The sequence below is a fragment of the Hydra vulgaris genome, chromosome 01 (assembly GCF_038396675.1).
Source record: "Hydra vulgaris chromosome 01, alternate assembly HydraT2T_AEP".
NCBI classification, from domain to species: domain Eukaryota; kingdom Metazoa; phylum Cnidaria; class Hydrozoa; order Anthoathecata; family Hydridae; genus Hydra; species Hydra vulgaris.
This window is the reverse complement of record NC_088920.1, coordinates 37,821,952-37,836,800: the sequence shown is the minus strand read 5'-3', so window position 1 is coordinate 37,836,800 and position 14,849 is coordinate 37,821,952. Positions and strand designations below refer to the sequence as shown.

At 28.9% G+C, this 14,849-nt stretch overlaps 1 protein-coding gene across 1 annotated transcript; it reads right to left on the bottom strand.

The window, feature by feature from the left end:
• Positions 1-1,255: 1,255 nt before the first annotated feature.
• LOC100208012 (ATP-dependent RNA helicase DDX51) lies at positions 1,256-14,479 on the bottom strand. Its single transcript, XM_065788088.1, has 7 exons — positions 14,268-14,479; positions 12,838-13,805; positions 12,575-12,766; positions 12,273-12,472; positions 11,782-11,929; positions 1,572-1,822; positions 1,256-1,497 (listed from the first exon to the last, which is right to left on the bottom strand). The coding sequence occupies exons 1-7, from the start codon at positions 14,304-14,306 to the stop codon at positions 1,301-1,303; spliced, it is 1,995 nt and encodes a 664-aa protein (XP_065644160.1). The 5' UTR covers positions 14,307-14,479; the 3' UTR covers positions 1,256-1,300.
• Between the last annotated feature and the right edge of the window lie 370 nt (positions 14,480-14,849).

Sequence of the window (14,849 nt, the reverse complement as noted above, 5' to 3'; positions counted from 1 at the left end):
TCTCTTAACCGAGCATGAATTTTGATAATAAAATCCAATAATTTGCAAGCATTGTTCGTTCGTAAGTCAATTCATGGTTAAATTATAGACCAAACTGAACAAGTTTGACAATGACACAAGACACGATGCACGCGTGATTTGTCAAAACCAGTGTTGCCAAAAAGATACCAGCAAAAAAATCACTCTTTACATTGTTCATAGTTTTTAAATCATGCTATTATTATAACTTATGCTGTTTTTGCAAAGAATTTTCATTTGATATAAGCATAAGCAAAGTTAATTTTGAAATTTGCTTTATGTCTCGAATTAGCTTCAAGTATCAAAAAGTAAAAATAGCAAAAGCATTTGGTAAAAAACAATCTTTTTTGTGCTAAAAAGTGGAAAATAAAATTTTAATCTAATAGATCAGTGATTAAAGATTGACAGGTCTGGACAAAATTCATTGAACTATTAAATTTACATGAAAAAGTATTTTTATTTTTTAGTTTTTAATCTTTACAATAAGTTAAGGTATTTAACAAAGCGAATTATTATGTAGCATTGTTATTGTTACGTCACAATATTATTATAAATAAGAGGAAGAGTTTTAATCAAGTTCTCAAGTTGCAAGCAAAATAGGTGTAACATTGGTACAATACTTACCTCGTTAGTTAAATGTTGTTAACAATATTGCACCAATATAAAATGTCCACGTTTTGAGATATATATATATATATATATATATATATATATATATATATATATATATATATATATATATACATAAATTTACAATATTATTTTTATATTGATTTTTAATATATATAAACTGAATAAAATGCCAACATATTTTTTTATCAATAAAAAAATATTAAAATTAAAAAAAAAAGTGCACTCTGAGGAGAAATGGAATGCTATCCGCACCTCAGAGACGCCTTTTACGACCTCTTAGAAATAAGACGCCTTTAACGACCTCTTAGAAATTAGAGGTTGTAAAAGGCCTCAAATTTTTTATTTCTAAGACCTCTTAGAAATAAAAAATAAAAGTCACAAAAAAAAAAAAAAAATGGACCGACTGGCTTCTTAAAAATAAAATAAAAAGGTCATCAAAACCAAAATTTACCCGACTAACCGACTAAATTCGTTAAAAAACTAACTATAACTTCGAAACACAAACCTTGACAAACAAGATCGCGAAGAAACAAGTTGATCGCGTTACTACCAGGAACTTGGTGGGAACTTTTTAATAGAGAAAGTAAGCAAAAGAAAAGGTGACTGAAAAATAGCAGGTTTCATATCTAATAAAAGGAAGTTAATTTTTTTAAAAACGTCCAAGATTCACTCTTTTTTCAGATGAAATTTTTTCTTGCAACGATGAAAGAGCCTTTTGATATTGATGTTCATATATAAGCAAATCTTCATCTTTAATTTTCATTTTCAAAACCACACCCGATAATTCATTCGACATCTTTTTAAAGTGATAAACCTCTTTTTTAGTCAAAATAGTCAATGCTTCACCTTTATAAAAGTAAAAAATATTAAAAAAAAAAATCAAAAAAAAAAAATCAAAAAACTATACACAAAATAAGAACCTCTGTTCCCAGCCCTTGCTGTTCTCCCAACCCGATGAACATATGTTTTTGAGTTTGCTGGAGAGTCATAATTTACTACCATGTTAACATTGTCTATGTCCATACCACGTGCCATAGCGTCAGACGAAATAAGTGCATCTATAGAGCCGTTTTTAAAATCTCTAATAATACCTTTGCGTTGAGTTTCTGTAAGATTTGAAGAAAATTCTGCAACAGTAAATCCGCCAATAGACTGTAAAAGTAAGTGTAGCCTAGCAAAAAAAAAACACCATATTTATCAAAATATCACAAAAATTGATCCATTTCTGATAAATTTTTTTATTTATTTTAAAATAATAAAGGAAAAGTGAAAGGCAGAGGAAAAAAGTAAATGCCACATTTGAAACACATAGCATTTAAAAGTAACAAGATTTTTGGATAAAATTTAAAATTTGTCAATAAATTTTGCTTTAGTTTATGATTTAAAAAAAATCATTCTTTACTTTTAAGGGCATTTATAATAATTGTAGAAGAGGTACTAGACATTTATTAAATTAGACTTCAAAAAATTTTCATTTTTATCACTTCTTGATTGTAAAAATCCCTCGAGAACCTATTTTTGTCACACTAGACTAAAAAAGCGAGTCAAAACTTTTTATGTCTGGCAATGTGGAGAAATGTTTATGTAAACATTTATGATGAAAAATATATATGTATTAAAAAGGAATTGAAATTAAAACCAAATTGAAAAGCACAAACAGGCAGGGACGGCGAAAGTTCTATGTTTATACTGAGATCTAACAAGGATGCTTTGCAAAATACTTCAATAATTGAAGCCTGCGAACAAAAATACAGTAAGATTTTAGCCCCCTTACGTGAAAAGCAACAAGTTGGTACATTATTTTTTTAACTACTTTCAAATAAATTTATTTCATAAGTAAGCTATCCCAGACACTAAAAAACGGTATCAACTACAAGAACAAAACTACAAGAAGGAAAAAACTAAAAAAAAAAAAGATAAAAGGGGTTAATACATTGAAATTGAATATATATATATATATATATATATATATATATATATATATATATATATATATATATATATATATATATATATATGTACAATAAAACGGAATTCTATTAATTACCAAAATCAATTTATATATATATATATATATATATATATATATATATATATATATATATATATGCATATAAAAATATATATACAGCCCACGGAATTACGGAATTATATATATATATATATATATATATATATATATATATATATATATATATATATATATATATATATATATATATATATTATATATATATATATATTTTGCAAAACGCATATATGTATATATATGCATTATGTATATATATGTATATATGTATATATATATATATATATATATATATATATATATATATATATATATATATATATATATATATATATATATATGTACAATAAAACGGAATTCTATTAATTACCAAAATAAATTTATATATATATATATATATATATATACATATTATATGCATATATATATATATATATATATATGCATATAAAAATATATATACAGCCCACGGAATTACGGAGTTATATATATATATATTATATATATATATATATTTTGCAAAACGCATATATGTATATATATGCATTATGTATATATATGTATATATATATATATATATATATATATATATATATATATATATATATATATATATATGTACAATAAAACGGAATTCTATTAATTACCAAAATCAATTTTTTTATATTATATATATATACATATATATATATATATGCATATAAAAATATATATACAGCCCACGGAATTACGGAATTATATATATATATATATATATATATTATATATATATATTTATTTTGCAAAACGCATATATGTATATATATGCATTATGTATATATATGTATATATATATATATATATATATATATATATATATATATATATATATATATATATATGTACAATAAAACGGAATTCTATTAATTACCAAAATCAATTTATATATATATATATGCATATAAAAATATATATACAGCCCACGGAATTACGGAATTATATATATATATATATATTTTGCAAAACGCATAAAACTTTTAGTAGTAAAAATTACGTAGTTATTTTTATTTAATCTTTTATTTAATAGCTCTGATGTCATTCAAATTTTAATTTACAATGGTCTATTCTAAAATCTGCCCCTGCCTATAATAACATTTCCAAAAAATGTATGCTATGTTAGCAAGAAAAATTTGAAATAATTACTCATTTAAATCAAGAAAGTTTATTAAATAAAAAATCTGAATTAATTTATAAATGTAGGCACGAAAATAAATACCTCTTAAAAAATTATAAAAACAAATGACCAGATTAAACTATCTCCATTCCAAAGAAAATTATTTAATAATTACTTTCTGTAACTTCTCGTTAACAAAAAAAAATATAGTAATTAAAAATTTTTTTATAATAATTTATAACTTCCTGTAAAATATTTTTTTCTATAAATTGAATTTTTTTTGAGATTTAGTAACTCTTCCTGATGATCCAGCAATGGTAAAACTTCAAGTAGAAGAAAAAAGTTAGATAAGTGTTTTTTACTAATTTATATATATATATATATATATATATATATATATATATATATATATATATATATATATATATATATATATATATATATATATATATAGATATATATATATACGCATACATATATATATATATATATATATATATATATATATATATATATATATATATATATATATATATATTAGGGTACATCAAACGCCCCATGTTTTTGTAAACATTAAAAATTTTGACTGTACCTAAATTAATTTTTTTCCAAATATTGTTTTAAGCTATTGTGTGAAATTTCAGGTTTGTAAGTCAATATGGGGTCCTCCATTGATGCAAAGTTTTGAATATAAATTTACATAGCGAATAATGTATTATGCGACAATTATAACAAGAAAAACAGCTGGAAAACATTATATTATTAATTTTTATTAAGTTATTCAGTGCTTATTTACTGTCAGTAAAGTTAAAAATACAGTAGTAACAGTTTACAGTGCATAGTTAGTTGCTTATATAAACTTTAGCTTGATTTTCTTAAATTTGGTTGCCGTTGACAATCCTTTTTGATCACTTGCAATTTGTTTTGGTTAGTGTTCGGCAAAATCAAATATACGTCAAACCTTTAAAGATTTGAATTTGAACTGTTCTTTGAGGGGATAGATTTGAATTTGATTTGACAAATATCTGGAGGATTTGGATTTGATTTTCAAATATTCACTTTGTTCTCAATTTTTGCGTTTGAAAAAAAAAACGCCAAATTTTACAGGCCCGCAAACATATATATCACTTTATTCCGGGGTCTTTGCAGTGGTTTCCGGAATGGCGGTCGCCTTTCAATAACGGAAAAAAAAAAAAGAGTTTTTAATTAAAGTTTGTTAATATTAAAGAGAAAGTAAAGAGCATAGAGAAAGAAAAAAAGAAAAGAAATGTAAACAAAGTACAAGATTAAAAGAAAAAACGTAGAAAAAATATATGTAAAAATCAAAAGAAAAAATTGCAAATACAATTTAACCACAATAAAAATGGAAAAAGTAAAACAATAACGAATCGAAAAACATTCATTGAAAGAAACAATCATTCGAAAAAAGAAAATAATAAAAAAATATAATAATGGCTTGCTTGAAAGCAAAGAATTTTTTTTTTTAATTTTATTAATTTTCTGTGCGTTTTTGTATATTGTCTTGTATGTTTGTCTATTGTTTGTATTTTCCGTCGTGTATTCAAATTCAAATTTATTTTAATATTCGTTATTCTTATTTTCATTAATTATTTTTCCTTGTTTTTCATTATAATAGTTGCTATATGTCATTGTTTACTTTTACGTTTTATCAGTTTTAACTGTTTGTAACTGTCTAACTTTGTTTATGTAGCTATTGTATTTATAAAGACAAGTGACTTATATATAATTATTATTATTGTTATCATTATTATTAATATTATTTTTATTATTTAAACCATTATTATTTTAATCATTTTCATTAGGTGTTTACTTAATATTAGTATATTTACTATTTGTAAACAACCTTGAAATGTATCTATTTCAGAAATATATATTACATTCCTAATTATGTCGGATAATCCAGAACCCGAATCTTTTTCCGTTACAAAAACCACCAAACGTTCACAATCAATTGTATGGGATCATTTCACAGTTGATGAGCATGACAAAACCAAGGCCATATGCCAGCATTGTCCAAAGCACAAGAACAAGTATGCTTACAATAAAGGTGGGACAACAAATCTAATGAACCATTTAAATTCTCAACACAAAAGCAAATTACTTGGGGACAGAGAACCAAAGCAACGACGTTTAGATGACATGATAATGACACCAATCGTTTATTCTCCAGATCTATTCAATGAATACTTAGTTAGCTGGATTGTCAAGAATGATCAATCATTTAATGAGGTAGAGTCCAGCCACTTTCGTAAACTACTCACTCTACTGAAACCAAATTTGTCAATCATGAGTGCGCGCCAATTAAAACGCCAGATAATGGACACTTACAACACCAAAAAACAATTGCTAAAGACCCTTTTTTTGAATCTTGACTCAAAGGTTTCATTCACCACTGACTGCTGGACATCACCCAAAACATTGCTTTTATGGGCATAACGGCTCATTACATTGACAAAGACTGGAACCTACATGCCAAAACTCTTGATTTCAAATCCTTGCCTGATTCCCATTCAGGTTCAAATTTATCTAATGCATTCTTGTCAGTTTTGATTGAATTCGGTCTTACAAGCAAAGGAATGGGCATTACCTTAGATAATGCTTCCAATAATAATTCATTTATGGATATTTTAAATTCCAAGTACGAAATTAAAACCACCTTTGAGCATATCCGGTGTTTTGCTCATGTGCTGAATTTGGGCGCGCAAGCAGGTTTGGATGTTTTGAAAGATGATCTTGTAAAACTTAGAACAGGAATTAAAAAAATCCGATCCAGTCCTCAATCATATTCTAGGTTCAAAGGTTTCCAGCAATCAAATTGCACCTTAAAACCAATACTTGATGTCCCTACAAGATGGAACTCAACAGCTGATATGCTTAAACGAGCAATGGAATTAAAAGTTGGTTTCATTGCGTATTTTTGCGATTTTGACTCAACTGCAAACAATCCAGACTGTTGTCTATCAATTTCAGCAGATGTTTGGAACAGGTTTGAAACAATTGTTTTGTATCTTGAACCATTCAAGGAATTTACCCAGCTCATTAGTGGTGATTCATATTCCACATTGTCTTTGGTGGTTCCTCTCTTCAATATTCTTTTGGATCACATTACTGAATGGATGACCACAAAAATCAACCCTGAAGATAATCTACACCGCTCTACAGTTGCAGCGCTCGCAAAAATTTCAAAATATTATAATTTGACTAGTGACTGCTTTACTATCTGCACTGTCCTGGACCCAAGATTTGGTATTGAATATTACAAAAATGATAAGGGCGCAAACAGCGAGTCGTATACAAAGATTATGGACACAGTCAATTGTGAATATCAAATCAATTATGCCCCAAGCAATGGTACAACTGCTACAAGCATTCAAAACGTTTCAAAATATACCCCGTTCAAATCGCGTGTTTCATCAAACCCATGTAATGAGTTTGAAAACTATTGTAATGATACAAGTAAGATAGATGGCGGCAATAATAGCAACATATTACTTTGGTGGAAATCTCGATCTGACAAATATCCAAACCTATCCAGAATGGCCAGAGATTACCAGGCCATTCCTGCTACATCTGTATCATCAGAAAGGCTCTTCTCATTAGGAAAAAATCTTATTACTGACAAAAGAAATCTTCTCTCTGCAGATACCATTCAAGCTTGCCAGTGCTTGAAGTCTTGGTTGGATTAAAAAGAATAAAAGAAGCTGTAATGTGTGAGAAATAGTAACAAATGCTGCAATATGAATAAAATTTATAGATTCAGATAACTAAAATTAATAAATGAAATAAGTTAAATAACGTTCAAATATACATCAAATCTTGGAAAGATTTGAATTTGATCTAAATTCAAAATAGGAAGATTTGAATTTGGCCATTTCAAACATTTGACGCATATTTGATCAAACTATTTGAATTTGTGCCGAACACTAGTTCAAATATACATCAAATCTTGGAAAGATTTGAATTTGATCTAAATTCAAAATAGGAAGATTTGAATTTGGCCATTTCAAACATTTGACGCATATTTGATTAAACTATTTGAATTTGTGCCGAACACTAGTTTTGGTACACTGCTTCATTCTTGGCAGCTATTAAAACGTCACAGCTAAGATTCAGGCCCGCGAGAAACATCTTCTTTTAAGAAGCTTGGCTGCAGTTTTAGCGCGTAAAACATAAACCATGAATCTAATAGAACAAAATCTGCCACTTTAGTTGATAATATGATATCTTCTTTAGAAGGGAACTGTGGCTTTCCAAAACCTGTCCCATATCGTCTTCTTGGGTATGTAACAGGTGCGGCTGGTTTTCAAGCAACCGGTCGGCCAGCAGTCGTTTCTTAGCACATGGTGTAAAACGGCTAAATAGAGAAGGAGGTACCATTTCTGCAGTTAGATACCACAAATGGCGCTGAAATGCATGTATGGCACTCTTTGCAATATTAGCATTTACTGCTTCATATTGCAAAAGTTTGCGAAAGAGCTGAAGATTGTTCCAAGGAGCATCTGCAGCTGATGAGCACGTCATCCACCATGTGCTGTAGACATGTGTCACAAATACAATAAAATCATATATTTTTTGCACTTGGTGGGCGGTTGTAATACTCCCTCGAGAAAGATCGTTAATATGCTGTTGCAACAGGCATATTTTGATAGAATAGATTAGTTTGGCCATCCACCTTGCCTTGTGTAATGCACCCGATCTGTTAAAGGTGATAACACTGTCTTCTGTATTCTCTGTGTCTGAGGAAGAAGAGTGTGCATAGATAAATAAACTCCTTGTAATCATCACGTCTCAGTTTAAGCTCAGCTTGAGTAGCCCTCAGGACTTCAGAGCTGCATGAGGAAAGAAAAGTTTTGGCTTCTTGAATGTAAGGCTTCGTTGAGTCCAAGCATGTTAGAGACGATTTCTTAAATGTTTTGCCTATAAGACTAAAGTTCTTTCGGAATTTTAAAAAAGAACTACATCAGGTGATTCGGAAATCTCAATTTTAAGATTTTCAAATACATGTGAAAGCACAACTTCCCCAATATAATGGCGACAGCCAGACCATGGCAAGGCTTTACCAAGTCTTTGTTGCATTGTCACACATGCTGCAGAAACGTGGCCTGTGTTTGAGGCGGTTGTGTCAAATGTCATGTAGACAATTGACTCTGTACAATGCCAGGAATTTAACAGATCAAGTGTTAGATTAGCTATTTTGTTGTTAGAGTAGCTAATTTTCTGCATTTCCAACCACTTCACAAAGCCGTTCTTCAGACGCGTTCTTATCAGTTAAAGTAGTCATCAATTTTGAGTCCCAATGAAGAGTTGCCAAGCCTGGTGCAACCCATTGTTCTTTATAGTCTTCTGCCAATTGCTGAACAACATTTCTCCGGGATCTGTCTGCAGTAGCATAAGAAGTAGACACATTAGAACTGTTGCCTTGTGACTCTTCAATCAAAGCTGCTGTAAATGTTGCTTGTTGAGCTGCAGACATATTCAAGCGTGTTGCTAAAGCAACAAGTCTGGGACGTTTCAATATATCACGAGGAATAAATGCAGATGTCCCAGTGTGTGAGGAACGGTAATGGCATATTTTACTTGTCTTCGGAGTCTCAAAATTCATGTCACATTCACCTTCATCGATAATATCTGCATCTAATAGGCTTCGAGTTGTTATTTCTTCTTCTTCATCTGCTCTTTGCTTCTCTTTAACAGCTCTTCGTTGTGCCAATTGCTTTCGCACATTACTTCGTTGAATCTTTTTATCTAATATGCTCTCTTTTGATCCAAAAGTTGCAGTTCTGTTAGTTTTCATGGAGTGGAGAAATGCCATATCTTCAGCATTCGCAATATGCTTTTTTACATCAGCTGGCCAGAGTGGAAAAAATTCACATAGTGAAGCTTCCATAGCATTTATCCTTCTTACAATTGATGCATTTGACCTGCGTTCTATTGGTATTGTCCTGAGTTTAGCAGCTGTATGATGCATTCACAAGCTTTGAGTTCTGAAATCATTGGAATATTTGCTTTGCCATAAAATACCACTAGTTAGTTTAATACTAGTCTTGCTGCTTCCCATTGAGAATGGTTTACATTAGTGATTTTATTTGGAACATTTATGTGGTACATCATGCAACGGCGTACTTGATGTCTGCATGGAAGGCGGGCACCAGTGATCACTACATCTTCAGGCGAAATAGCTTCACCCAAACCAAATATTGCAAGGGACTTCCTTGTACCTTTGGATTGTGAATTGGAAGGAGATGCCATTACAGGTCATACTACTGAAAAAATAGGTAAGTTACAGTTAAGGTACCTAGTGTTAATTGAAGTTAAAAAAACCACCAACGAATTTTTCGGGAATAGGAACAAAAAAAATAGCTAAGCTGCGAATATATTTTTATTGTTTTTCAAAGTACTCGCCACGATGATCGATACACTTTTCCATACGCTTAAACCAATTTTCAAAGCATTTATTCCATTCCGAAATCTCCAAAACATGATTTTTGAACGCTTCAATAGCTTCCTTGGGCAATGAAAATCGCTGACCACACAGTTTATTCTTCACGGATGGGAACAAAAAGTAATCATTGGGTGCAAAATCAGGGCTGTATGGCGGATGACCCATCAATTCAATGTTTTGAGTACTCAAATAGTCTCTTGTTTGAGCCGATGTGTGAGAGCTTGAATTGTCATGATAAAGAACAATCCGACGTCTCTTGTTTGTTTTCCTTATTTCACCGAAGATTTCTGGCAAACTGATGGTTGTGTACCACTCAGAACTTACTGTTCTACGATCCTCTAGAGGCACTGTTGCAATATGACCAGTTTTTCCAAAGAAACAAGCCACCATTTTCTTTAAAGTGCTTCCTACGCGAACAACTTTTGTTGGATTTGGTTCATCTTGGAACACCCATACAGTCGACAGCTGCTTACTTTTAGGCTCATACGAATATATCCATGATTCATCACCTGTCACGATTTTATAAACGTCTTTTGAAGCACTGCGATTGTATTTTTAAGCATATTTTTGCACCAATCGACACAAGCCTTTTTTTGAGCAAATTATGTGGGTTCCAACGCGAACATAACTTTCGCACAGCTAAGTGTTTATGTAAAATTGCATATATGCTGGTGGAACTAATGCTTAGGGATGCCACAATCTCGCAATAGGTTACATGATGATCTTGCTTAACCATTTCGTGCACAGCATCGATATTTTCTGACACTACAGTCGATTTTGGACGACCTTCACGAAACTTGTCAGACAGCGAACTACGACCACAATTGAATTCACTATACCAGCGATACACAGTGTTTTTTGATGGAGCTTCATTGCCAAAAATCAAATTAAGTTGATTGACACCCTCTTGTTGTGATAATCCACGTCAAAAGTCATAAAAAATCATCGCACGAAAATGTCCACGATTCAGTTCCATTTTTTGACGAAATTTTTAACTAAATATAAAATAAACAAATAGCATCCGTATGACAAAATGTTCTGAGTACGTATATTGTCAAAAATGTCAAACTTTACGATGGAACCATCAGATGGACTCACATGACATCAGAGACGCCAATTCCCGAAATATAAAAAGTGACTCTAGTACAATATATATATATATATATATATATATATATATATATATATATATATATATATATATATATATATATATATATATATATATATATATATATATATATATATAAAGATCTTTGATAATATTACTATTATTATTATTATTATTTTTACCCTTTAAAATTAAAACTACTTTCTACAAACATCCTGTTGAAAAATATACAGTTAAAATAAAATATTTGAAAAAGATCTTTGACTTCACTCTAAAATATAGTCATTCATATAAATTCTATTTAAATTCAAATTGGCTTGGCGAAAACGATAAATAATGATAAAAGAATGAAAGATAAATTTATAAATAACTACCTGTGAGTAGCTTCAATAGACTTTGTAAAACAAAGTATACGCTTATATTTTAATTTCAGCATTAAATGAACTATCACTAAAGGCTTTAGTTCTTCTTTTACGATAACCATTTTTTCAACAAGTTGTTCAGGTACAATAAAACGGAATTCTATTAATTACCAAAATCAATTTATAAAACTTTATAAAAGCTGTTTATTGCAATAAAATAAAGAAACAAATTTATTGCAATAAAATAAAGCAACCAAAAACATTACAAAAAATTTTAGAAAATAATCACTAGAAAAGTATGACACTAAAACATAATGGCAGAAAAAACAATACATAAGAAAAAAAAACACTAAAACAATTACAACAAAAATGATTGCATTTAAATAAACACGAAAACAAAAAAAACAAAATAAAAAAAAATTATAAAAAAACATAATATAATTAAAGAAAAATAATGTCAATGAAAAATAGATTCATACTAACTTATTAATTCATTTAAATACCTGATTTGTTTTCTGTAGATCCATCTTTTTTATTCTTTTGATTATCACATTTTGAAATAAATAATATAGGGTTGTATAATCGTAAAGGTGCTAGTTTCTCTGGATTTTGAGTGAGTGTTGCAGAAAAAAGTAATTTTTGAAGCGGAATAATGTTTTTCTGGAATGTTCGCACTGTTAAAGGATGGGGAAATTTTCGATAGCTAGATTATTTAAAATGTAAAAAACATTCACAACTTTTTATAAGTTGCTGTGCTACAAAAATGAAATAATAACAAGTAATAAGTAATGATAATAAAAAAAACCTCAACGATTGCGCACTTTCAAGCACAAGCTCTAACCATCCACTGTAATCTTGACTCAGTAGTCTGTCTGCTTCATCAATTACTAAAAACCTAAGATGTTTCAATGAAAACCCAGATGTAGTTTTTAAATGGTCAACTAATCGACCAGGCGTGGCAACTAGGATTTCAACCATGTTCATATAACCTTGAGGGCTGAAAAATAACATCAATTTTTCAAACGAGAAACTTTATTTTATATTTTATTAGATAAATAAACACATTACCCTTTACAGACAAGTTTTGATCGTTCTTTTTCTAATGTTTTTACGCCACAAATCAACCCAACTTTAATGTTTGTTCCCTTTAAGTAAGATGAAAAAACTTGCTTAACTTGAATGGCTAAATCTTTTGAAGGCAAAACAACCAGGCAATACAATTCTTTTACTATGTATTGTGTTAGACTCTCAATCACTGGCAAAACATAACTAAGAGTTTTACCGCTCCCTGTAGGTGCCTCAACACAAATATCTCTTGGTGGAAAGTTCAGCATTTTAGATTGTGAATGCATGTAAGTAATAACTGCTGTTTGTACTGGAAATAAGTGTTCAATACCTGAACTTTTTAAATTATTTATAGTGTTTTTTGTTATATAATCAAGTGAATCGACTATAGATTTGTTTTCTTTATCAATGTTAGCAGATATACTTACAGGTTCTGCAAGCCATCGTGGTAATGCTCTCTTGAGAGGAACTAACTTTACATGCTTTTGCTTTCCAAGTACTGGAAAGATACTTTGATCTGATATTCCCATATGTTCAGAATCAGGATTTTTTTTTTCATCATTTCCTTCTATAGAACTAACATTTTTTTCATTTAACTGAACAAAATCATCTTCTTCAATAGAAGAGATATCAACTTGAATGGAATCTAGGTTAAGAGTGGTTTCTTCTTGCACCCCATTATCTTCTCCGCACATAAAATTGTCTTTCAAAATATCATTTTTTTGGGAAATTAAGATTTTTTCTTCCTCCAAACTGTTTCTTTTTTTTCTTTTCTTTTTTATTAAGGAGATGTTATCAAGACTATTATTGTTACTTTTGTTTTCTGCATTCTGAACATTCGATTCTTCTATATTTTCTTTTTTATACTTTAACTTAATTTTTTCTTGTTTGTTACAAACATTAGATAATCTTTTTCTACGTTCCTCAATTTTTGCTTTCAATGCAGCTAACTGTTCATCAGGAGAGCAGTTCTAAAATTTACATTCTTTATATTTTTATTATGTGTTTTATATGAATTATGAAATTGCAATATGAAATAAAACTTAAAAAGTATTCAAATCTGAAAACATAGACTTGTATTTACAGGTAGCATTATTTTTTTAATAAATAAGCTATTAAGGTGCTTCAAGAAGATCTATCAATTTTATTACAGAGCACCACAGAGGAGCACTTAATTTAAGTTCACACTCTTTCCTTATCAATAACCCTTATTGGGCTAGAGACAACAGAACTCTAACCACTGCGCCACATTAATGGTTGATCAAGTACAGTTTAAATAAATTTTTCTTGAGATCATTGAATTAAAAAATGCCATTTTTATTTACGTTGACAAACTTAATAAAAAATTTAATTAAAACTATAAATTTATCTCAAATAATACAAAACTCTTGATAATATAAATACATTAATAAAATAGTGGGAAAAAATGATACCTCTTCTGCACCATATCTTTTAATCTTAAATAGATCCATTTGATTGAAATTTTTTTAGTTTAACAAGTTGGCTTCATTTCATTTCGAGCTTTATTTCATTTATAGACTTCATTTCAATTGAATAAATTAAAATACAAAATATGACAAAAAATTAAAATACAGAATGTATCTTCTTGAAAATATTGATCCTAATGATTGAGAAGGACTTTGCTAAATTTAGTTATGACAATTAAATAACAAATTAAGAGTATAACATTTTTAAAATCATCAATAAAGAATTTTTCATACACCAAAGTTATCAATGATAAGTTTATCATCTTATAAAATAATTTTGCATGGCAGCTCTTTGATTAAGTTAACCATATTTACAAGGATCCACAAAAAAAACAACTGAAAATCAGAATCTGGAAAAAGTCTTTAAAAAACAAAAAACAATTCTTTATACAATAAATATAAAAAAATATTATTGGGTAAAAATTTGAGGGTATACCTATATATATGAACTAAAAAATTCTAAAAGTTAAAAAAGTATCAAACAGGTAGCAAATTTGTTTTAGAATACTAATATAAAAAAAAATTTTA